Source organism: Eleutherodactylus coqui, chromosome 8 (genome assembly GCF_035609145.1).
Source record: "Eleutherodactylus coqui strain aEleCoq1 chromosome 8, aEleCoq1.hap1, whole genome shotgun sequence".
NCBI lineage: Eukaryota > Metazoa > Chordata > Amphibia > Anura > Eleutherodactylidae > Eleutherodactylus > Eleutherodactylus coqui.
The window spans coordinates 2,124,364-2,148,670 of NC_089844.1; the positions used below are offsets into that span (position 1 = coordinate 2,124,364).

Consider the following 24,307-nt stretch of genomic DNA (forward strand, 5'->3'; position numbering starts at 1 on the left):
AACGGAGCTTCATTCCCCACACAAACGCAGGAGGCCCACATCACCTTAATACATAAAGAAGGCAAAGATCCAACCCTATGCAACAACTACCGCCCAATCTCTCTACTGAACGTAGATATAAAAATCTGGGCAAAAATAATTGCTAATCGCCTGAGCAGAATTATACCCAAACTAGTTTCTGACGAACAGTCAGGTTTCGTTAAAGGTAGAGAGGGAAAGGACAACGCCGCAATACTATTGCACTCGATACAATATGCTAAGAAAAAGAACATTCCCCTAATTTTCCTGGGGATCGATGCTGAAAAAGCTTTCGATAGGGTAAATTGGTCATTCATGCGAGCGACTTTAGACAAATTTAATTTCCCTCGCCAACTTATCGACGCTATCTTCTCCCTCTATGCAAAACCCTACGCCAGAATAAAAATTAATGATACCTTATCTCAACCATTCAACATAACAAACGGCACGCGCCAGGGATGCCCACTTTTCCCCACACTATTCAACCTTACATTGGAAATTCTCCTTCAGGCGGTTAGACAATCTCCCGAAATTCGAGGCTTAGAGGTTGGAGGGGATTGTATACAATCCGCTGCCTTCGCGGATGATGTACTATTCTTAATCACAAACCCGGCACAGGGTCTCAATAGCCTAATTCACCTGCTGGATAAATACGGTAGTTTTTCCAACCTAAAAGTGAATTTTAACAAATCGGTAATTCTTAATATTTCGCTGCCCCCCCCCCCCCCCACAGGGCAAAAGAAGTGAAGGGATCATCCCCTTTCAAATGGACAGATCACTCATTAGACTATCTAGGTATCAAAATCACAAATAACCTCTCCAAACTCTATGAGAACAACTTGGGACCGTTAATAACAGAAATCACATCACTCCTTACCGCATATAACCTACCCATAATTTCCTGGTTCGGGAGGAAAAATCTCATTAAAACATACATTTTACCCAAAACCCTATACAAATTACAAATGCTACCAATACACATACCCAAATCCTTCTTTAAAAAAATCAATTCCCAATTCTCACGTTTCTTCTGGAAATACAAACGCCCGCGCCTAGCATATTCTTTAATGTCTAGAAGAAGACAACACGGAGGAGTGGGTCTCCCTAACATATTGGAATACTACAAGGCAATAAACCTAAATAGATGGCTGGGAATGGTGGCCCCGATCAAAAGCCATAAATTGAGAAAAATCGCGCAACAAACCTATGGAAACAACCTCATAAGAGATCTGTTGCTTCCCTGCCCAAAAACATACCGGGCCAAAGATTTTAGTATCCTGCTGAGAGGCATCTGCGAGACCTGGGACACCCTTTCCCACAAGTTGGCTCCCTCGCCATCGCCATACGCACCGCTAAGTCTTCTCCCCAACACCATCAAACATCCTAAGACCTGGATTCCAGAGAACCTCTGGAACATTTTTGAAGAAAACACAATTCATGACCTTCAAAACATCATGCATGAGGAACCCTCCACTATCATTAACTCTCTAGGCTTACAAAAAAAACTACAAAACCTCCACATTATGCACATTGAGAACACAATTGCTACATTTAAAAAAGATTTCCCCTCTACTAGACCAACAACGGAATTCGAAAGGTTATTAACATCCCAAAACACAGAATTGAGGAAAATTTCCTCTATGGCTAAAAATTTCACAACGCCTCACACACTAGGCAGACCAACTTATATCGCCTCGTGGGAGAAGGAGTTAGACATTAAGTTATCCGAAGCAGATATTAAAACGATATTTAAAGCTTCTTATGGCGTATCTCTATGCGTTCGTCTCCAAGAAAACAACTATAAATTACTGTCTAGATGGTATAAAACCCCTGAGTGGTTGTACAACTACAAACTTGCGGAATCAAACAGGTGCTGGAGATGCCAGGAGGTTCTTACTTACACATCTGGTAGAACTGCAAGCTAATTAAACCCTTTTGGGCAGAGATTGAAAGCGAAATGCATAAAATCCTCGGAAAAGCAATTATCTTAACCCCAGACACAATAATATTAAATAGACCAAACAAGTCATTTAATCCCCTAAAAGACAAACTAGCCGCATTTATGGTAACGGCAGCTAAAGCCTTAATCCCGCTACATTGGAGAAACCCAACACCCCCCTCCATCAAGATGTGGAAAACGAAGATCAACCAGATATACCAGTTTGAGGAGATCCTTAGCTGGACAAACTCGACATACCCAACATTCTTGACCATATGGTCGCCTTGGGTAAACTTTTGCTCTAGCACCACATCACAAGGCTGATTTCCCGGAGAGAACCCCTCTACACCCGAGATGAGGGGCTCCACCAGAGCCTCTATTATACCCTTTCCAGCTGATTCCACTGGAGAAGAGACCAGATCGCGCTGAAGCAGAGACAAACCCAAGTGGCGAACAAGAATAGACACTAGCTGGAAATAATTTACCTCACACAACAAATTTAACCCTTAAATGTCATACACCGGAACAACATACTCACATTAGCTCTGAACCCTATCACCCCACCGGATTCGAAACATGACAGATTAACCCCTTAACCCCCTCCCACTCACAGAGCCACAGAACTTTAAAGTGTCCTGAGATTTACCAAGTTGGAGACATTGGGAGAACGCTGCTCGGGTGCTCGCGTCCCCGCAATCCCCCGGCGGGGGCGTGACCGCCTGCATCCAGGCGTCTTAATCTTAACCTTAACCTTAACCTGAAAAACACCTCAGGGACCTAAGAGATATGTGGAAGTAATATTGTTACTCACAAAAGAATTGAAGTAGGTGACGTGTGGGAGGCACCGGTGTATACACCTCGACCATCTAAGTGGCGTTAAGCGCAGATCCAAAGTCTGAAGTCTAAATACGGAGATTTGACATTGCCCCCCCTCCTCCTCCCCCCTCCCCCTCTCCTCCACCCCTCCCCCTCTCCCCCCCGTCTCCACCCCTCCCCCTTTGTTCCCCCCCCCCTCTTAGCCTTTAAGCCTTACCTTACTGATAAGTTGTAAAGTTTTTATAATTATAGGTACTTGAATGTGATGACCTATGCCCACTCTGGCCAGATAATTAAACTTCAGAGCCGGGTGTCTGACCAGACTGGGCAGCCCAGATATATGTCCATTTGATAAGGGTTTACAGTCATGACGGTTATACTCGCACACAAATTCTGTTAAATACTCTTTGTATTTCTTGTTATTGAATTATGGACAAACAGTTAGTACTTATGTAAGGTTGAATACCCTGTATGAAAATCTTTTTCAATAAAAAGTGAATTAATAAAAAAAAGAAACTCAACCATACCCTACACAAGGATGACCGTCTGAAAACCATATTCCCAGACCCTCCACTTCTGTGTTAAAGGCAACCTCCAAATTTGAGGAAACTTATAATCAGGTGTGCATTGTCCTCTGACACACAAAACGGAACTTATCCCTGTAATGTAAGGAGCTGTAAGACCTGCTGACATGTATGGACTGCGGACAGGATACGGATCCCCAACACACAGCAGGACTATCCCAGGGACATTCTCAGTTTCACATCTGATGTTATGTACCTGATCATGTGCAGTAAATGTCCTGTTGGGGGCCTTTATGTTGGAGAAACAGGGCAAAAAGTGACAGCCAAGATGAGATCTCCGCCACGATTAAACAGAGAAAGAGAGAATTACCTGTCATGAACATGACATAGGAGATATGAGAGTTATGATGTTAAAGGGTGGTTTCAAGTCTCAAAGCCATAGAAGAATTTGGGAGTATAAATTTATAAGAACTTTTGAGACCTTTAATAGAAGGCTAAATTATTCACAAGGTTTTATGGGTGAATGGCAGGGAATGAGAACTGTATAGCACAGATAACACTTCTGGCCTTGTGACCCCTCCCCCCAACAGTAATTCAGAGACCATAAACGTTCACTCCCTTATCAGTGTCTAGTAAAAAAAAATGTCTGTTTCTGTTGCAGTATTCCTTTTAAGTGCAAACCAATCACATCCATGCCTGTGCCTTGTCATAAGTATGTGTGTAATGCGTCCGTATAAATATTCATGCCTCTTTGGATCTATTCTATTTAAGCCTGAAGAAGAACACTGCATTGGTTCGGAAGCTCATTATAACATCATGTATTTTGGTTAGCCTTTAAAAGGTGTCATATCTACAAGATTATGTGGTTTCTCCTGCTCGGAACAATCGCATTATCCAGAATGTCTCCGTATCCATTGGGGTTGAAGGTCGACTTCACTATAACCTATGGCCCTAGTCCTTCCCTGCAGAAACACCTCCACACCATAACAGAACCTCCATCAAACTTCACTGTTGAGAAGATGTCCACTATCCAGAGACAGGTGGCACCATTGCTACAGGCCCCTGTGTCTGTCAGACCCATTTTCAGGTGCTTGACTGAAGGACATTTGGTGTCACTGCACCTATTATGTGTATTGCCTTTGACATCCACCCACTATCGCCTCCATTTGGTCTGGTGTCGAGAATGATGAAACTGGAGTGCTATGGGGTAGAACCAGGTTGTCTTCAGCGATTAATCCAGCTTCAGTTTGGGCAGTGATGATGGCCTGCTAGTGACTAGAGATCTAGGGGTGAACCAACAGAGTACTGGAGTCTCCCTTCAAAGTGTTTTGTTGTCTGCCATAAATTATCCTTTTGCTCTGATATTGTAATCGCTTACATTTTATCAATGTTACAATCACACTATAACGTTTCATTTGATTCTGACAACTACTTATAGGGCTTGATTTATTTTGACAATGAGTGTTTTTGGGTATACTGTCAGACCCTTAATGACTGATATTTCGGGAAAGAGTATCAGGGATGATAGATTTGATTTCAATTGCTCTTCTATTATATTAGGAGATGTCCTGATGATAGAAGTAATATGGCAGCAGGTTGTTTCCGTCTACCCTTTTGAATAAACCTGCACCTTGTCTGCATTGACTGAACAGTACATGTTCATAGGAAGCTTACAGGAGATTGTTGTTGAGTAACGGTACCTTTACATGGGCCTATGGTCACCCAAATAATGAAAAGAGCAACTATGGGTGACTACAGGCACGTATAAACATGGTTCCTGACAGGGCATTGAGTAAGAAGTCGATCAGTTGTCGCTAGTCATTCCATTTTAGCTCACTGATAGGGAATGACTACTGAGTGGCTTCTCGTTTAAAGTAGACTCGAGTTACTCTACCTTTAAATGACTCCTGGTTATTGTAAATGGAGGTGGGTGGCTGGAAGTCATCTCTGGGGCGTTCTGCCTACATTATCCATCAGACTATCTATCCAGTGTAAAAGCAAGGAGCGATAATCACTGGGACAGCTGTCAGGCACTTAGAAACCTTGTAAAGGTACCTTCATAGATTGTTCAGCTGATATCTTATGTACATGGTCAGTTTACAGAAATCTTCAGTAAGATCACTGAAAGGATGATCAAAATGTAACTACTAAGCAGGGAAGAATACAAAAATGTAAAATACACTTCTATAGAAGTAAAGCTAAAATGAAGCTTTTTCATTTCTATATTAGGCCCAGACGTTGTTCACAGCAACCAATCAGATCTTGTATTCTGTATCCAACCTGGTCCTAAAAAAAATTAAAACTGCTCTCTGATTGGATAACAGTAGACTTGTTGTGAGAATAGTATTATATGTATTCTGGTATAATAGTCTGTATATAGCACAAGTCTTTATAAGATTGGATATTACAAAGGGAAGACGTTATAGAAGTTATAGAAAAAAGGTTAATTACTTGATCAGTTGGAATCAGTAACAAGTGCAGGACAATGCCAGGTACAATTTATATATACAATTCTACATACAGTAGCTGAAAATGGAGAAACCCATTATGTGGCACAATTACATTATAGAGACTTGTCAAATACACAACATAATAAACACACAATAAAGGTGATACATATGATACATTCTAAAACTTGTAATAATACAGATACTCACATACTATATAAGCAAGTTCTCTATGATTGCAGGAGTTTATATTCCATGGAGATGATGGACATTCCCAAAGTAGTTTGCTATACTTGGTGCAGTTAATATGATCCACCCAGAAGGGTCTTTTCCTAACACCATATCCTCCTGCCACTCGATGTCCTTTTGATCCACAATTCAGATGTTTGCAGATAACAGAGACTGATAAGACTGGCATTACATTATCACACACTGAGCCCCAGCTTCCATTATAATACACCTCCAGCCAACCTTCACATTCATGTGCTCCATCTACCAGGCGGAGATCCAGAAGTTCTGTAAGAAAAATGTATGACTTTATATATACACATATGTACATGTGATAATACACCTACTTACGATGCAGTATTTGGAATAGGTGTCATTTTTCCATTTTGTATTGGCAATAATACACAATTTCCATCTGACACTTTAAAAAATGAAAATTCTTAAATAAGGATGAGCGAGCGTACTCGGTAAAGCACTACTCGTCCGAGTAATTGGCTTTATCCGAGTATCTCTCTGCTCGTCCTGAAAGATTCGGGGAGCGCCGCGGAGCGGGGAGCTGCAGGGGAGAGCGGGGAGGAACGGAGGTAAGATCTTTCTCTCCCTCTCTCCCGCCCGCTCTCCCCTGCTCCCCGCGGCGACTCACCTGTCAGCAGCGGCGCGCCCCGAATCTTTCAGGACGAGCAGAGAGATACTCGGATAAAGCAAATTACTCGAACGAGTAGTGCTTATCCGAGTACGCTCGCTCATCTCTAGTCTTAAAGCAAAATTCTTACACCCAACATCACTGTGTTTATTCTTTGATTGATGGGGTTGTGTGAAGGCTTTTTGTGGGATGACCTGTCGTTTCTATTGGTAATATTTTGGGGCATGTACAGTTTTTGATAAGCTTTTTATAAAACTTTCCTGGAAATAGGATGACCACAATAACACAGCTCTGCTGTTGTGCTTTTTCTTCTTACAGTGTTCATTGTGTCACCGTGTGCGATAAGTAAAGCATTATTTTAAGGAATTGAACTTTTCTTTTAATATTCTTATTCTAAAAATTGTAAGAGGGAGTCTAGACTTTTAATATTTTGTTATATTAGTACCCACAGGCAGAAAGGGATTAATAGCATCCAGAACAGCCCTGGGGGCCTTCACAAGGCCCAAGGCTGCCATGGTATATGAACGGCCACCGGCAATTGTGTTGCAGTTGAGCTATTTGGGTAACAGAAGGAACTCCAGAAGGAGGCTCCTAGATTTCCATCATTGCCACTAATTCTCTCACTTCCCGATGTTGTAGAAACATGAAATTTGGCACGAGCATTGATTATGTCATAAATAGGAAACGCTAATGGGTCCCAACTTGATTATTCAATTCTATGCGCAAAATAATTAGCGTCCAAATTTTACGTACGGAATCTAATTCTCTCACTACCTGACATCATCTTCATATATAAAAATGTCTGTCTGTCTGTCTGTCTGTTATGCGCTACTACACCATTTATCCAATCACCATGAAACTTTGGGAAGTTGTTGAGTACACTCCTGGGAAGATTACTGGCATAGTACAACTATCCTACGATAGGTGGGGTGAGTGCGAGCGTCGTCAACAGTTATGCCCCCCTAGACAAAGATCGTTTGATTTCCATCTCAAGCACGAAAGCAAAAGGCATTACGAGCAACGGGAGGCGTGTTCAACTACAAAATGATGCATCCACTGAACGTTTCACAAGACAATTGCTACATATTGAGAATGCTGAGGTAACATGAAAGCTGTGCTGTGATTGGTTGCTATTTCTTATACTGCTGAGGCAACATGAAAGCTGTGCTGTGATTGGTGGCTATATATTATGCCGCTGAGGTAAAATGAATGCTGCGCTGTGATTTGTTGCTATTTTTGATATTGCTGAGGCAGAATAAAAGTTGCGCTGTGATTGGTTGTTATTTCTCTTACTGCTGAGGTAACATGAAAGCTGCACTGTGATTGGTTGTTATCTAGATATATAAAAACGAATGTATGTATGTATGTCTGTCTGTCTTCGCAGCAACGTGCGACGGGTAAGCTAGTCAATTCATAAATATTTTACATCCGCGCTGAAGTCACGCACATTGGGGGAGGTTTACTAAGTCTGATAACCAGAATTCTGGCTGAATGTATACCAAAAACTGACCTACATGCCTTGTCCCACATTCACCATGCATTCCAGAAACTTATGTCTTTCACTTGGTAAAGGGGTAAGACTTTGCAGCGAAATTGGAGTGGCCTAAATGAGACAAAGTGCACCAAAATGCTGGAGTAGAATTTTGGCACAAACTAATTCATCCAGTAGACGGTACAAATATTGGCAAAAGTATCTAAAGGTTCCCCAAATGCATGAGACTGTAATAGATTTGGCACATTTTTAGCCTGCCTGGTGTAATTTTACACTATGAGGCCATTCTTGCACAGGCTTTATCCTGTGTATTAAAACTCCACTTTTTCAAGTCATCAGCGACCAGTTTTTTTCCCTTATTGCATAAGTTATTGCACTTGACCATACCCACGTATGGCATTCTGACAAGATGTTCCCTTCTGAGGTTACCCTGAGTGCAGGAATGTTTTCTGTCTTCACACTGTTATAAAGGAAAGTATGTAATAGGGAGGCATTTTTCTGCACTGGAGTAGGTGTAAAACCCATGAGATGTGTCTAGCTTGCCAGAGTAGGGGAGGAGAAGGGCAAGCACCCACTCCATCCATGCAGGATATCCCGGGACTTGGTTTGCCTAACTAGTAGCCAGGTGGAAGAGCTCTTTGGGAGAGGTGTGAAATGTTCCCACATGACTCCCAGTCTGGGGACGAGACACACAAATAGAAATCCCATGGAAGTCATAAAATGGTATACATTCAAATGTTCTTTGTTTAACCCCTTCCCGCTCCAGGGTGTAAGCTTACGTCCTTGCAGCAGGGTACTTCCCGCAACAGGGCGTGAACTTACGTCCTGGGGATAGAGCGAGATCACATATGATCTCGCGCTATCCCGCAGCGGGAGCCGGCTGTCAGTCATAGCCGGCCTCCCGCTGCAACAGCGGGGGTGCATCGGAGATGCCTCTGCCCCCCCCCCCCCCCGCTGTTAACCCCTTCCCTGCCGCGATCTATGTAGATTGCGGGATGGGAAGGGTTCACAGAGGGAGTGCGCTCCCTCTGTGAAGTTGTCAGGCTCTCACGATATAATCGCAGAGAACCCAGCCTGTTGCCATGGCAACAGGATGCCAGACATTGGCGTCTTCTGTTGCCAGTGCCTGAGATCGCTGTACAAGCGATAAGGCATGGCAGGGCAGTAGCCCTGACATTCCTTATCACAGTGATCACCATGGCAGTGTTGTAAGTCCCCTAGGGGGACGCAAATTATGTTAAAAAAAAAGATTTAAAAAAATAAATTAAAAAAGGAGAAAAAAAAGGAAAAAAAAACGTTTGTTATGCTTTTTCTCATATTAGCATAAAAAAAGGTTAAAAAAAAAATTAAAAGCCCACATATTTGGTATTGTCACGTCCATAATGATGCATACAATAAGCTGCACATGCTTTTGACTGTGCACGGAAAAAAGCGTAAAAAAAAAAACGCTAAAAAACTGGGGCAAAATGCTAATTTTTAGCATTTTGCCTCCCTAAAAACGCAATAAAAGTGATCAAAAAAGCCGTATGTACCCCAAAGTGGTACCAATAAAAACTACAGCTCGTCTCGCAAAAAATAAGCCCTCATAGAGCTCCGTACATAAAACAATTAAAAAGTTACAGGTCTTTGAATTCAGCGGGTTAGAAAAAAAAAAGGATTTCCAAAAAAGGGATTTTTATTGCAGAAAAGTGGAAAAACCTAAAAAAATGTAAGAATTTTGGTATCGTTGTAACCGTACCGATATACAGAAAAAATGGATTGTATCATTTATGCTGCATGATTAACGCTGTAAAAAAATGGCAGAATTGATTGTTTTCTCTCCCTGTTATCATAAAAAAAATAATTAAAGTTTTACAATATAGTCTATGTACCCAAAAATGGTACCGATAAAAACTACAGTTCGCCACGCAAAAAATAAGCCCTTATACGGCAGCAGTGACGGGAAAATAAAAAAGTTATGACTTTTGAAAAATGGAGAAGAAAATCCATTAAAAATTGTTGCGTCCTTAAGCCCAAAATAGGCCGTGTCATGAAGGGGTTAAGGTTGCTGTGTGGTTGACTCCGTGATTGAAAGTGAGTGGCACATTGTGCAGTCAGTAAGTGGCTACACAGACAGGACTTGTTTTATTATCCTGAACTGATTGTGTGAAGTATTTTTACTGTGAAGACAATAAAATTGAGACCAGGAGTGAATTTCTTTGTGTGCCAACCATCTTACCCCAGAGGTGGCAATTCCATGAGTGAAATTAACTCCCAAGTTGTCATTAGATGGATATGTGTGTATATATTATTTATAGTGACCCAGAGTTAGTGGGGTCCTTTATAATGCTCTATGTCTGTCTTGTGTCACTGTCTTGTTTGTGGTGTGCATTTAAATTTATGTGTATTGGCTGTATGCAGGACTGAAAGGGTTAATGACTGGACATGTCTCGAAATGTACCCTTTTGTCCTGCGTTCAGTATAAAATAAGAGTCGCATGTCTATGTGAGAGAGAATGAGAATCAGCATCAAAGGAGAGGATCAGGAGACAAAGAAGAGTCCGAGAGAAGGTCTGCTGCTCTCACCCGGGCCTAGCCCTGCAAAGAGACTACTTAGGACTTCCATTGGGAGAGAGCATGAACACCCGGACATGATGGAAACACATGGGTATATAGCACAGTTACTGCATGCATCCGGAGGAAGGGAAAACCCATACTAAGTGAGAGGAACGTGAGTGTATGACAGGAGAGAGAGAGGGAAATCTTACAGATAACTTAAACTGTGGATTATACAAATACCCTGAGAATCTGCCCGATAATTTGCTTCTGTACAAGACTGTTTATTTGGTTATAATTTCAGAAGTTTAAGTAAATAAACAGAATCGACCGTTCCCCATTCTCCTTCAAAAAACATCCTGTATGTGGACTACTTTACTACATGCAAGAAATCTGCTGCAGAGGACAGAAGAGTGGCATCATGTGTGACAATTGAACTACAGGCAAGCTCCGGATACTCTCTCTCTGATCTCCCCTAGCAGTGCCGAGGTCAGGTCCTGAGCTACCCCCAGAGGGAAGATGGTAGAGCCCTGTGACAGGGCCTTTCTGTACGCCGCTGTCTCCTCGGCTGTGGGCGCGCTCCTCGGATGCTGCATATATATATATGTATATAATAAATGACTCCTGGATAGTGTAATGCTATCATTTAGAGACTTCTAACATCGTAAGCAAAATGGTAACATTATTCTAATTGGAATCTGGACCAATAAGTTTACATCTTCCATAGGTTGTACATGTTTTATATCAGGTACAAAGAATCGTGCTAAAACACCAATCTTGCGCAGGAAGAATGAAGAAAGTCCAACGTTGGGTTAAAAGCTTCCAGTCTTTATTAAACGATCCAGGCAGACATAAAGAAAGGTCATGTGCCAATATTATTTAAATAGATGGAGCAATTCATTTCTGCATATAAAAAACAAATAATCACACCTCATTCTCAATCTGACAAGCTTAAAGCATGCTAACCGTACTGCCCCAGGCTCTTAACCCTTACCTGGAACGTGGGCTACTTTTTTCTAGTGAATCTTTAAGTTCATGGACAGATGTCTTGAGCACATAACCTCATTAATGATGTCCATATGACCTAATATATCACCTAGTCAATATTTCAAACCCCTTTAAATAGCAGTGAATACTATCTTACCTGAACATATCACACCTGCATCCTCTTTATGACCACAGTCATGTTTACCATACTGGTTTGCTGGACAGTCCTGGATGTGTGTTTCATTCCCTCCACATTCCACATTGTCCAGCCAGATCTCCCCAGTTCCTCTTCCATGATAGCCTCCAGTTGTAGCTCTGACACCATAACCACAGCCCAGCTGCTTACAGACCACATCTGCATCTGCTTTATTCCAGGAGTCATCACAGATTGTCCCCCATCTTCCATCATGATAAATCTCCACTCTGCCCGCACATCGGTCGGGACCATCTACCAGCCTCAGCTGGTTACTTTCTGTATTAGAAGAGACTCACAGATATAACACACCATGTAATATGTTTAGTATTAAATAATCTCTACTTGTGCTACATAGAAGCTACTATACCTGAGCAGATAATTTCTATCTCCTTTTCCTGTCCCGTCCATGTATTTGTATCAGATGATCCAGTAACAGAACAATCTGCCAGTTGGGTCTCATTTCCTTGACAATTACCACTGAGGTACACATGACCACTGACTGTTGTTGGAGGTATGATAGTAAATTGCCCAACCGCATGACCACAACGTAATTCTCTGCACACAACTTGGGTCTCATTAATGCCCCATTGGTCACCGACAGCTCTGTTCCATGTATTATTGGGGAGAATCTCCAGTCTTCCTGCACAGTGATCCTCTCCACCCATCAGCCTCACTGTCTCCTCTTTCCCTGTGGTTATATAATCTCATTATTTAACATAATTCATTCTAATAGTTTCATAGATTCAACCTGAGAAATCAGAAGTGACGAAACTAAGAATGATTGCAGATTTATTTATTTTACTTTTTTCCAGAGAAATATAAATGTACAGTATAAGCCAACCGTAGATATGGAGGAGGGCTTCAACCATTAAAAAAAAACTTTATTGATAAAAACACATACATCTACCAGGTAAACGCTGAACGTTGGCAAAGGCCAATGTCTGGCCGAAACGCGTTCAGCGTTCACCTGGTAGATGTATGCGTTTTAATTAGAGATGAGCGAGCACCAAAATGCTCGGGTGCTCGTTACTCGAGTCGAACTTTCCGCGCTGCTCGAGGGTTCGTTTCGAGTAATGAACCCCATTGAAGTCAATGGGCGACTCGAGCATTTTTGTATATCGCCGATGCTCGCTAAGGTTTTCATTTGTGAAAATCTGGAAAATTCAAGAAAGTGATGGGAACGACACAGCAACGGATAGGGCAGGCGAGGGGCTACAAGTTGGGCTGCATCTCAAGTTTCCAGGTCCCACTATTAAGCCACAATAGCGGCAAGAGTGGGCCCCCCCCCCCCAACAATTTTTACTTCTGAAAAGCCCTCATTAGCAAGGCATACCTTAGCTAAGCACCACACTACCTCCAACAAAGCACAATCACTGCCTGCATGACACTCCACTGCCACTTCTCCTGGGTTACACGCTGCCCAACCCCCCCCCCCCCCACGACAGCGGACTCCGATGCTAGCGTAGCTGTGCACGTCTCATTAGCGCTGTATTGCTCCTGTAGTTTGTCCCAATAGTAGAGCTAACGTCAGATTAAATACAGGTGGGCTTCGGCCCACACTGCATGCCCCAGTCAGACTGGGGTTCTTTATAAGTAGACACAGGCAGGTACAACTCCGTGTTGACCGACAGCATGGGTGGGTCCCAGGAAGCCACCGGCGTTACATAAAAAAAACCCATTGCATTGCCCAGCACGGCTGAGTTAACGTCAGATTAAACGCAGGTGGGCTTCGGCCCACACTGCATGCCCCAGTCAGACTGGTTTTTTTTTATAAGTAGACACAGGCAGGTACAACTCCCTAATGTGAAGTGTGGCCCAAAGCATGGGTGGCTCCCTGGAACCCACCGGCGGTACATAAACAAATCCCATTGCAGTGCCCAGCACGGCTGAGGTAACGTCAGATTAAATGCAGGTGGGCTTCGGCCCACACTGCATGCCCCAGTCTGACCGGGGTTTTTAATACATAGACACTGGCAGGTACAAATCCGTAATGTGAAGTCCCTGTGGACCCACAGCATGGGTGGCTCCCTGGAACCCATCGGCGGGACATAAATGTATCCCATTGCAGTGCCCTACTCAGTAGAGCTAACGTCAGATACAATACAGGTGGGCTTCGGCCCACAGTGCATGCCCCAGTCAGACTGGTAATATGTACCTTAACAGTAACTGCGTTGGTGGTAATGTGGTGGTGACTGCGGACCTAGTAGCGTGGTTTTATTTAGTTGGTTTTCGGAATGTGGCCAGGATTAAGTGGGCCGTGGCGGGGGGATGGTGGGGGGACTCTCTTGTTGTGTCGTTAAAGGTGAAATTCTTGGACTGCCACCAGACGGACCAATGCAAAGGCATTTGCCAAGAATGTTTTCATTGTTGGAGGAGGAGGGGGATGTTTTTGAGGTACTACGTGTCCTCTCCACGTGTCCGTGGTTATATGCACTTTAGCAGTAAGCGCGTTGGTGGGAAATGGCCTCGCCGCCATCATGTCTTTGGGAAGCCTCCGTTTCCACATCCCAGTGACATAGCATTAGCACCGGTATAGGCAGAGCCCAGAATTAGTAACATTTCAGCGGTAGCATTAGGGACAGGCCCCAGTAACATATCACTAGCAGCAGTATAGGGGGAGCACAGTATTAGTTCCATTTCAGTAGTAGTAGCAGTCAAGACAGGCCCCAGTAACATATCACTAGCAGCAGTATAGGGGGAGCGCAGTCTTAGTTCCATTTCATTAATAGTAGCAGTCAAGACAGCCCCCAGTAACAATTCCGAAGCAGCAGTATAGGGGGAGCACAGTATTAGTTCCATTTCAGTAGTAGTAGCAGTCAAGACAGGCCACAGTAACATTCCCGTTGCAGCAGTTTAGGGAGATAACAGTCTCTTTCACATTTCAGTAGTTGCAGTATAGATAAGGCCCCAGTTACATTTATGTAGCAAAAGTGTAGGCCAACCCCACACACCTTGCTGTACCATAAGTGCAGGCGAAGCCCATAAAAATTACTAGGATTACACTGTAGGCGAGGGCCCAAAAAAATTGGTGTACCAACAGTACTAATGTACCTCAGAAAAATTGCCCATGCCCAACCAAGAGGGCAGGTGAAACCCATTAATCGCTTTGGTTACTGTGGCTTAATTTGTAACTAGGCCTGGAGGCAGCCCAGCTAAAATAAAAATTGGTTCAGGTGCAAGTTTCAACGCTTTAATGAGATTGATGCAGCTAAAAGGTCCCCGTTTTTGATGGTGATAGAGAACGTAGCTTCCATCCGCGGGTGCAGCCTATGTATTGCTTAGGTATCGCTGATGTCCGCTGGTGGAGAAGAGAAGTCTGGGGAAATCCAGGCTTTGTTCATCTTTATGAGTGTAAGCCTGTCGGCACTGTCAGTTGACAGGCGGGTACGCTTATCCGTGATGATTCCCCCAGCCGCACTAAACACACTCTCTGACAAGAGGCTAGCCGCAGGACAAGCAAGCACCTCCAGGGCATACAGCGCGAGTTCCGGCCACGTGTCCAGCTTCGACACCCAGTAGTTGTAGGGGGCAGAGGCGTCACGGAGGACGGTCGTGCGATCGGCTACGTACTCCCTCACCATCCTTTTACAGTGCTCCCGCCGACTCAGCCTTGACTGGGGAGCAGTGACACAGACTTGCTGGGGAGCCATAAAGCTGTCAAAGTCCTTGAAGAGTGTTCCCCTGCCTGCGCTGTACATGCTGCCTGATCTCTGCGCCTACCCTGCTACCTGGCCCTCGGAACTGCGCCTTCTGCCACTAGCGCTGTCGGATGGGAATTTTACCATCAGTTTGTCTGCCAGGGTCCTGTGGTATAGCATCACTCTCGAACCCCTTTCTCTTCGCGTATGAGAGTGGAAAGGTTCTCCTTATACCGTGGGTCGAGCAGTGTGTACACCCAGTAATCCGTAGTGGCCAGAATGCATGTAACGCGAGGGTCACAAGAAAGGCATCCTAACATGAAGTCAGCCATGTGTGCCAGGGTACCTGTACGCAACACATGGCTGTCCTCACTAGGAAGATCACTTTCAGGATCCTCCTCCTGCTCCTCCTCAGGCCATACACGCTGAAAGGATGACAGGCAAGCCGCATGGGTACCCTCAGCAGTGGGCCAAGCTGTCTCTTCCCCCTCCTCCTCATGCTCCCCCCCTCCTCCTCCTCCTTCTCAACGTGCTGAGATATAGACATGAGGGTGCTCTGACTATCCAGCGATATACTGTCTTCCCCCGCCTCCGTTTCGAAGCGCAAAGCGTCTGCCTTTATGCTTTGCAGGGAACTTCTCAAGAGGCATAGCAGAGGAATGGTGACGCTAATGATTGCAGCATCGCCGCTCACCATCTGCGTAGACTCCTCAAAGTTTCCAAGGACCTGGCAGATGTCTGCCAACCAGGCCCACTCTTCTGTAAAGAATTGAGGAGGCTGACTCCCACTACGCCGCCCATGTTGGAGTTGGTATTCCACTATAGCTCTACGCTGCTCATAGAGCCTGGCCAACATGTGGAGCGTAGAGTTCCACCATGTGGGCACGTTGCACAGTAGTCGGTGCACTGGCAGATTAAACCGATGTTGCAGGGTTCGCAGGGTGGCAGCGTCCGTGTTGGACTTGCGGAAATGTGCGCTGACTCGGCGCACCTTTCCGAGCAGGTCTGACAAGCGTGGGTAGCTTTTCAGAAACCGCTGAACCACCAAGTTAAAGACGTGGGCCAGGCATGGCAAGTGCGTGAGGCTGCCGAGCTGCAGAGCCGCCACCAGGTTACGGCCGTTGGCACACACGACCATGCCCGGTTGGAGGCTCAGCGGTGTAAGCCAGCGGTCGGTCTGCTCTGTCAGACCCTGCAGCAGTTCGTGGGCCGTGTGCCTCTTCTCTCCTAAGCTGAGTAGTTTCAGCGCGGCCTGCTGACGCTTTCCCACCGCTGTGCTGCCATGCCGCGCGACACCGACTGCTGGCGATGTGCTGCTGCTGACACATCTTGATTGCGAGACAGAGGTTGCGTAGGAGCAGGAGGGTGGTTTAGTAAAGGAAGTATACACCGCCGCAGGTACCAGCACCGAGCTGAGGCCCGCAATTCTGGGGGTGGGTAGAACGTGAGCGGTCCCAGGCTCTGACTCGGCCCCAGCCTACACTAAATTCACCCAATGTGCCATCAGGGAGATAAAGTGGCCCTGCCCGCCTGTGCTTGTCCACGTGTCCGTTGTTAAGTGGACCTTGGCAGTAACCGCGTTGATGAGAGCGCGTACAATGTTGCGGGAGACGTGGTCGTGCAGGGCTGGGACGGCACATCGGGAAAAGTAGTGGCGACTGGGAACCGAGTAGCGCGGGACCGCCGCCGCCATCATGTTTTTGAAAGCCTCCGTTTCCACAAGCCTATACGGCAGCATCTCCAGGCTGATCAATTTGGCTACGTGCACATTTAACGCTTGAGCGTGCGGGTGCGCGGCGGTGTACTTGCGCTTGCGCTCAAACACTTGCGCTAGCGATGGCTGGACGCTGTGCTGAGAGACATTGCTGGATGGGGCCGAGGACAGCGGAGGTGAGCGTGTGGGTGCAGGCCGGGAGACGCTCGTGCCTGTGTCCTGAGAGGGGGGTTGGATCTCAGTGGCAGGTTGGGGCACAGGGGGAGAGGCAGTGGTGCAAACCGGAGGCGGTGAACGGCCTTCGTCCCACCTTGTGGGGTGCTTGGTTATCATATGCCTGCGCATGCTGGTGGTGGTGGCTCCCCGGCTGATCTTGGCGCCAGAAACCTTGCACACCACAGTTCGTTGGTCGTCTGCACTCTCAGTGAAAAACTGCACACCTTTGAGCACCTCGGCTTCTGCAGGGTGGCATGGCTCAAGGGGGCGCTTTGGGAAACAGTTGGTGGATTATTCGGTCTGGCCCTTCCTCTACCCCTGGCCACCGCACTGCCTCTACCAACCTGCCCTGCTGCTGTACTTGCCTCCCCCTCTGAAGACCTGTCCTCAGTAGGCTTAGCAAACCAGGTGGAGTCGGTCACCTCATCGTCCTGCTGCTCTTCCTCCGAATCCTCTGTGCGCTCCTCCCTCGGACTTACTGACCTTACTACTACCTCACTGATAGACAACTGTGTCTCATCGTCATCATCCTCCTCACCCACTGAAAGCTCTTGAGACAGTTACCGGAAGTCCCCAGCCTCATCCCCCGGACCCCGGAACTTTCCAAAGGTTGGGTATCGGTCACGACAAACTCCTCCGGTGGGAGAGGAACCATTGCTGCCCAATCTGGGCAGGGGCCCGAGAACAGTTCCTGGGAGTCTGCCTGCTCCTCAGAATGTGTCATTTTCATGGAGTGAGGAGGCTGAGAGGAAGGAGGAGCAGCAGCCAGAGGATTCAGAGTTCCAGCTGTGGACGGCGTAGAAGACTGGGTGGTCGATAGATTGCTGGATGCACTTTCTGCCATCCACGACAGGACCTGCTCACACTGCTCAGTTTGTAATAAAGGTCTACCGCGTGGACCCATTAATTGTGAGATGATTCTGGGGACCCCAGAAACTTGCCTCTTTCCTAATCCCGCAGCAGTCGGCTGCGATACACCTGGACCAGGAGCTCGGCCTGTGCCCACACCCTGACTTGGGCCTCCGCGTCCTCGCCCCCCATCCACGTCCTCTACGCCTACCCCTACCCCTCAGCATGGTGTATTACGAGTAGAGCAGAAACAGAACGCTGTAATTAAATGTGCCGCTTATTGGCCTGTGGTTGGAGGCTGACTTCGCTTACGGAATGCACAGCAGAGCCAGAAAACAATTATGCGCAAGGCTGGGTATTAATCAGCAACTACTACCCCCAGCAGACACGCAGTAAGCTGAAGACAGTCACAGGCAGGCCAAATATAGTATTTTTTTCCACTTTTTGGGAAAAAGTCCACTGCCTCTGATCTACGCTGTATTTGGATTTCCCTGTTGGAGGATGACTGTGGTTACTGAAAGGCCAGTGCAGCCAGGAAACAATTATGCGCAAGGCTGGGTATTAATCAGCGACTACTACCCGCAGCACACACGCAGTACACTGAAGACGGTCACTGTCAGGCCAAATATAGTATTTTTTTCCACTTTTTGGGAAAAAGCCCACTGCCTCTGATATACGCTGTATTTGGATTTCCCTGTTGGAGGATGACTGTGGTTACTGAAAGGCCAGTGCAGCCAGGAAACAATTATGCACAAGGCTGGGTATTAATCAGCGACTACTACCCGCAGCACACACGCAGTACACTGAAGACGGTCACTGTCAGGCCAAATATAGTATTTTTTTCCACTTTTTGGGAAAAAGCCCACTGCCTCTGATATACGCTGTATTTGGATTTCCCTGTTGGAGGATGACTGTGGTTACTGAAAGGCCAGTGCAGCCAGGAAACAATTATGCGCAAGGCTGGGTATTAATCAGCGACTACTACCCCCAGCAGACACGCAGTAAACTGAAGACAGTCACAGGCAGGCCAAATATAGTATTTTTTTCCACTTTTTGGGAAAAAGCCCACTGCCTCTGATATACGCTGTATTTGGATTTCTCTGTTGGAGGATGACTGTGGTTACTGAAAGGCCAGTGCAGCCAGGAAACAATTATGCGCAAGGCTGGGTATTAATCAGTGACTACTACCCCCAGCAGCCACGCAGTAAACTGAAGACTGTTACTGCCAGGCCAAATATAGTATTTTTTTCCACTTTTTGGGAAAAAGCCCACTGCCTATATAGCCAGTATACCTCTTTCCCTGCCTCACCTGTACTGCCTCAATACTCTGTAAAATGACTGCAGACTGAGGACGCAATGCTCTGCACGCCCTATATACAAAAAAAAAAAAAAATGTGCAACACTGCTAAAAGCGGCCTCAACAGTACTGCACACGGTCAGATGTGGCCCTAAGAAGGACCATTGGGGTTCTTGAAGACTAAAATAACACCTAACACTCTCCCTATAGCAGCTACAGCAAGACAGCACTTTCCCTGATCTCTGTCAGAATGCATCTGTGGCGAGCCGCGGGAGGGGCAGATTTTAATACTCAGTGTCACTTGATCTCCCCAGCCACTCACTTCAGGGGGTGGTATAGGGCTGGAACATCACAGGAGGAAGTTGTAATGCCTTCCCTGTCTTTCTATTGGCCAGGAAAGCGCGCTAATTTCTCAGGGAAGAAAATGAAAGTGACTCGAACATCGCGTGGTGCTCGTCTCGAGTAACGAGCATCTCGAGTAACCTAATACTCGAACGAGCATCAAGCTCGGACGAGTACGCACGCTCATCTCTAGTTTTAATCAATAAAGTTATTTTTTTTAATGGTTGAAGCCCTCCTCCATATCTACGGTTTCTCTAATGAAGTTTAGCCGATTGCCAATGGCCATCTGAGGACGGAGCTCCCGCTGGGAAACAGGTATTGTTTTTTCCCCTTTACCGGAGGCACTGCTGGTGAGGTGAGCCCCTATTCATTTTTTTTCCTTTCCTTTAGTATAAACCCACATTTATTATGCTGTTCACACCACTGAAATGTCACAATGCATGACATGAACTATACTTGTGCTGCTTGTAGGCTGATCAGCTAATTCCCAGGGCCCCTCTCATTACAGTCCACATAGGAAGCAGAAAGCACTGACCATAGTGCAGTGGCCTGGCTTGGTATTGGAGATGCAGCTCCCCCTTAATTCAGTGGGAGCTGCGCTTGTAGTACCAACCTGGGCAGCTGTGTTATGGTTAGTGCTTTCTACTTCCCGCAATGGCCATATTGACAATGACCCTTGGAATCAGTTGGTGGGCAGGAATCCCCAGCAACAGGTCACTGATGATCATCTAAAGGAGAGGGGTGGAGCAAACATGATGGTATCAAAGGCTTTGGTCCCAGGTGCTGCCAATCAGGAGAGCTCGCCAGAGGTTGGCACATCAGATTTGTATAGAAAGAAAAGACTGGTGGATAGGCGCAACTCTCCAGACAAGATGGTGGGATGGTAGGATGAATTATTCAGCTTCTCTTTTATTAAGTATACTAAATATCACCCTCCACTTCTCTTGCTATCTCCAGCTTCATCTTTGGTACCATCAGCACTTTTGATTCCCATATCCCTTAGTCCCAGAAGTGATATCCCACCCAACATGAAAGAAGAAGGGGTTCTCCTTGAAATGCATATCCTATGCTGTTTTTTTTTTAATATACTTGATAAAAGAGAAGTTGGATGATACATCCTACCATCCCACAATCATCTATTGATAACAATCATCAATAGAAAAAAAATGAAAAGTCCAGGAACACCTTTAAGTTAAAATAGAACTTTTTAAGGGGTTTGTCTCGCGCTGAAACGTTTTTTTTTTTGCATAGGCCCCCTGTTCAGCGCAGGACAAACCCAAGGGATGTGTTGAAATTTAAAAAAAATTTTTTACTTACCCGAATCCCCTGTCTGCAACTTCTTCCTTCTTTTCCTCCAAGATGGCCGCCGGGATCTTCACCCACGATGCACCGTGGGTCTTCTCCCATGGTGCACCGTGGGCTCTGTGCGGTCCATTGCCAATTCCAGCCTCCTGATGGGCTGAAATCGGCACACGTGACGGGGCGGAGCTACGCGATGACGCGTAGAAGGGGGCGGAGCCAGAACGCTGCTCGTGCCCAGACCGACCAGAAGGGAGAAGACCCTTCTGCGCAAGCGCGTCTAATCGGGCGATTAGACGCTGAAATTAGACGGAGCCATGGAGACGGGGACGCCAGCAACGGAACAGGTAAGTGAATAACTTCTGTATGGCTCATATTTAATGCACAATGTATATTACAAAGTGCATTAATATGGCCATACAGAAGTGCTGAACCCCACTTGCTTTCGCGAGACAACCCCTTTAAGTTAAAGGAACTGTGTGATTGATGATGTGCTGATGTTTCAACTCTACATCTATTAATATATTCACTGAGTTATTGTGAGCAGCTGTCTCACAAGACAGTTTGTCAGAATCCTTTTATAAGAGATCTGACATCCACAGTCTCTCCATCTTTCGTCCAGGTATTTCATCACACTTGGATATATAGAGAGATTAGATGGTTCACGTACTGTATTTTTGAGGAGTTATAAATGACTACTCACCTGTACAACCCCTGTCTGTAGTGTCTCTCTTTTTGTTTGTTGGCCAATAAGTGTCTTTTTAAAGGATTTCAATAAAGATTTCTGTTTTAAGTCTGTACCTGTGAAGGGCTGTTTTAACTTATATATATATAGACTTTTCTGCCCCCGTGATTCCCAAAATGAAATCATGGTGAAAGAAAATAAATTATATTTTTTTCCAAAGATATTTTACTGTTTTAAATACAGTAGAGAAAAAAACTGTATACATTTAGTATCATCGGAATTGTACTGACCCATAGAATAAAGTTATCAGGTAATTCTTGGGACAGTGCGTAAGGTGTAAAAACAAGAGCTCCAAAGATGACAATTGCGTTTTTTTTCCATTGCACTCCATTAATTAATATTTAAGTGTTTTTTCAGTGCATTATTTAGTGCATTAAAAAGCACCACTGAAAAATACTACTTGCCCCGTAGAAAACAAGCACTGAGCAGCTAAGTCAGTGGAAAAAAATAAGGGTTAGGATTTTTGAAAGTGGAGAGGAAAACCAAAAAATGAAAAATAAAAAAATCTTCCAGAGGTTAAAATACTCAGCAATCCATGTCTGATTCATTTTCACTAATATGAATTCTTCCAAGCTTTTGATATACAATGTTGTCTGCTTGGGAATAACTACATCACCTGCCATGCTGAATACCCTCTCTGATGCTACACTGGAAGGTGTACAAGATAATATACCCACAGTAAACTGGGCCAGTGATTGCCAATGTTCCAATCTACTGACTCAGAGATCCATGGGATGTTGGTTCAGAATATTTGCTGGAGACTGGACATATTCCAAGTAAGACTGAACCTCATTGTTCAAGTGGTGGTGGGGAACATATCTTTTGTCATGATGATGTGTGTCAGGTCGGTATTTGGTCAGGTCAGCATATAAAAACTTTGTTATCATGTTCTCCAAACTGTATTGGCATTGTAGCATCCCAATAAGTGAACAATCCACCAAGTGTAGAGCAGAGAGTGGCAGATGTGCTTGTAATAAAGTCATGGCAATATGCTGCCATGGAGCCTCAGGTATGGGTACTGGGCACAAGGGCCCTGCGGGTCTTAGTTTCTGTGGTTTATACTGGGCTCTGGAGGTACAGGAGGACACAAAATCATGGATTTCCTTCATCATGGATGGCCACCAGTACCGACTATGAATTAACTCACTAGTCTTGCATTGCCCACAATGACCAGCTAATTTGGGACAGTAACCCCAGGATAGGACACCTCTCTTCTTGGCTTCAGGTACGAACGTCTTACCTGGCGGAATATCCTTATCCCTTTCCAATCCACTGTCTGACGTCTGAAGACATTCTGATTGAAACCTGTACAGATCCGATGTCGGACGATGTCCAGCAGGGTATTCTTACTGTATATTACTGGCCGCTCTGTTGTCGGGGGTCTCTCCAGCATGTCCCATATCGCAGTACTGGCTCTAGCCAGCTAATGATGCCATTGCATAATGGCAGAAAGAGAAAGTCCCCTAGGAGAGCCTGAATCCCAAATTGGATTGCAAAGGCTTAACCTGAACAGGAGCTATGGTCAATAATCTGGCAGGTTCAATGATGAACGGTGGAGCCTCTTCAGCGTTGTTACAGTTAAATGCTCTAGATAGGGTGTCAGCCTTAATATTTTGGTTGGCAGGCCAAAATTACAATGTAAAATCAAACCACCGAGCCATTGTGCAGTCTGAAGATACGTCAGAGTTTTATGGTCAGTGTAAATTACGATGAGATGCGAGGCTCCCTCCAGCACATATCGCCAAAATTCCAGAGCCATCGTGATAGCCAGTAACTCGCGGTCCCCTATAGAGTAATTCCGTATCGCCGTGGAAAATGACTTCGAGAAAAAAAACGCATGTCACCTTATTCCATTTTGTTTTCAAGATTAACAAAATCTGCAATTCTGTAATGTTTTTATTCACTCTTAAGGGCCTTCAACATGCAGTATAAATAATATGCTACATTAATGCCAGTACAATTATGGCAATACCAAAGAAATATAGTTCGTTTTCACACTTTTTTAAATTAAAGTGTTTTTTGTTTATTACATCATTCAAAGGCCCCTAACATTTTTTTTCTTATCAATGCTGCTGTGTAAGGTGTTTTTTTTGTGAGATTAGGTGCACTTTTTAATAGTACCATTTGTTAATCCATGTGATGTTTTGATCACTTTATTGTAAGGCGAGATAGGCAATTTTCTCTTTTCGACTTGACCTGTGTTATTTATATCCTGAATCCAATGCTGTCTGTGAGTTCCAGCAGTGAAACACAAAGCACTTCTGGCTGAGACACTTCCATTACTTGCCAGGAACCCAGCAGGTGAGGCAATTTATATGAATATGCTATTCTTTGTGCATTACACTGTGGCACACAAATCATTTCTGGTCACGGATAAATCTGG

General features: G+C 45.1%; 1 protein-coding gene across 1 annotated transcript in view; it reads right to left on the bottom strand.

Moving 5' to 3' along the window:
• Positions 1-24,307, bottom strand: part of LOC136576111 (antigen WC1.1-like) — a 175,048-nt gene that overhangs the window by 121,267 nt on the left and 29,474 nt on the right. Inside the window, exons 3-5 of the mRNA XM_066575132.1 lie at positions 12,192-12,512; positions 11,786-12,100; positions 5,955-6,260 (exon numbers count right to left, since the gene is read on the bottom strand). Coding sequence (XP_066431229.1) covers positions 5,955-6,260; positions 11,786-12,100; positions 12,192-12,512 — 942 coding nt within the window. The remainder of the gene's footprint in view (positions 1-5,954; positions 6,261-11,785; positions 12,101-12,191; positions 12,513-24,307) is intronic.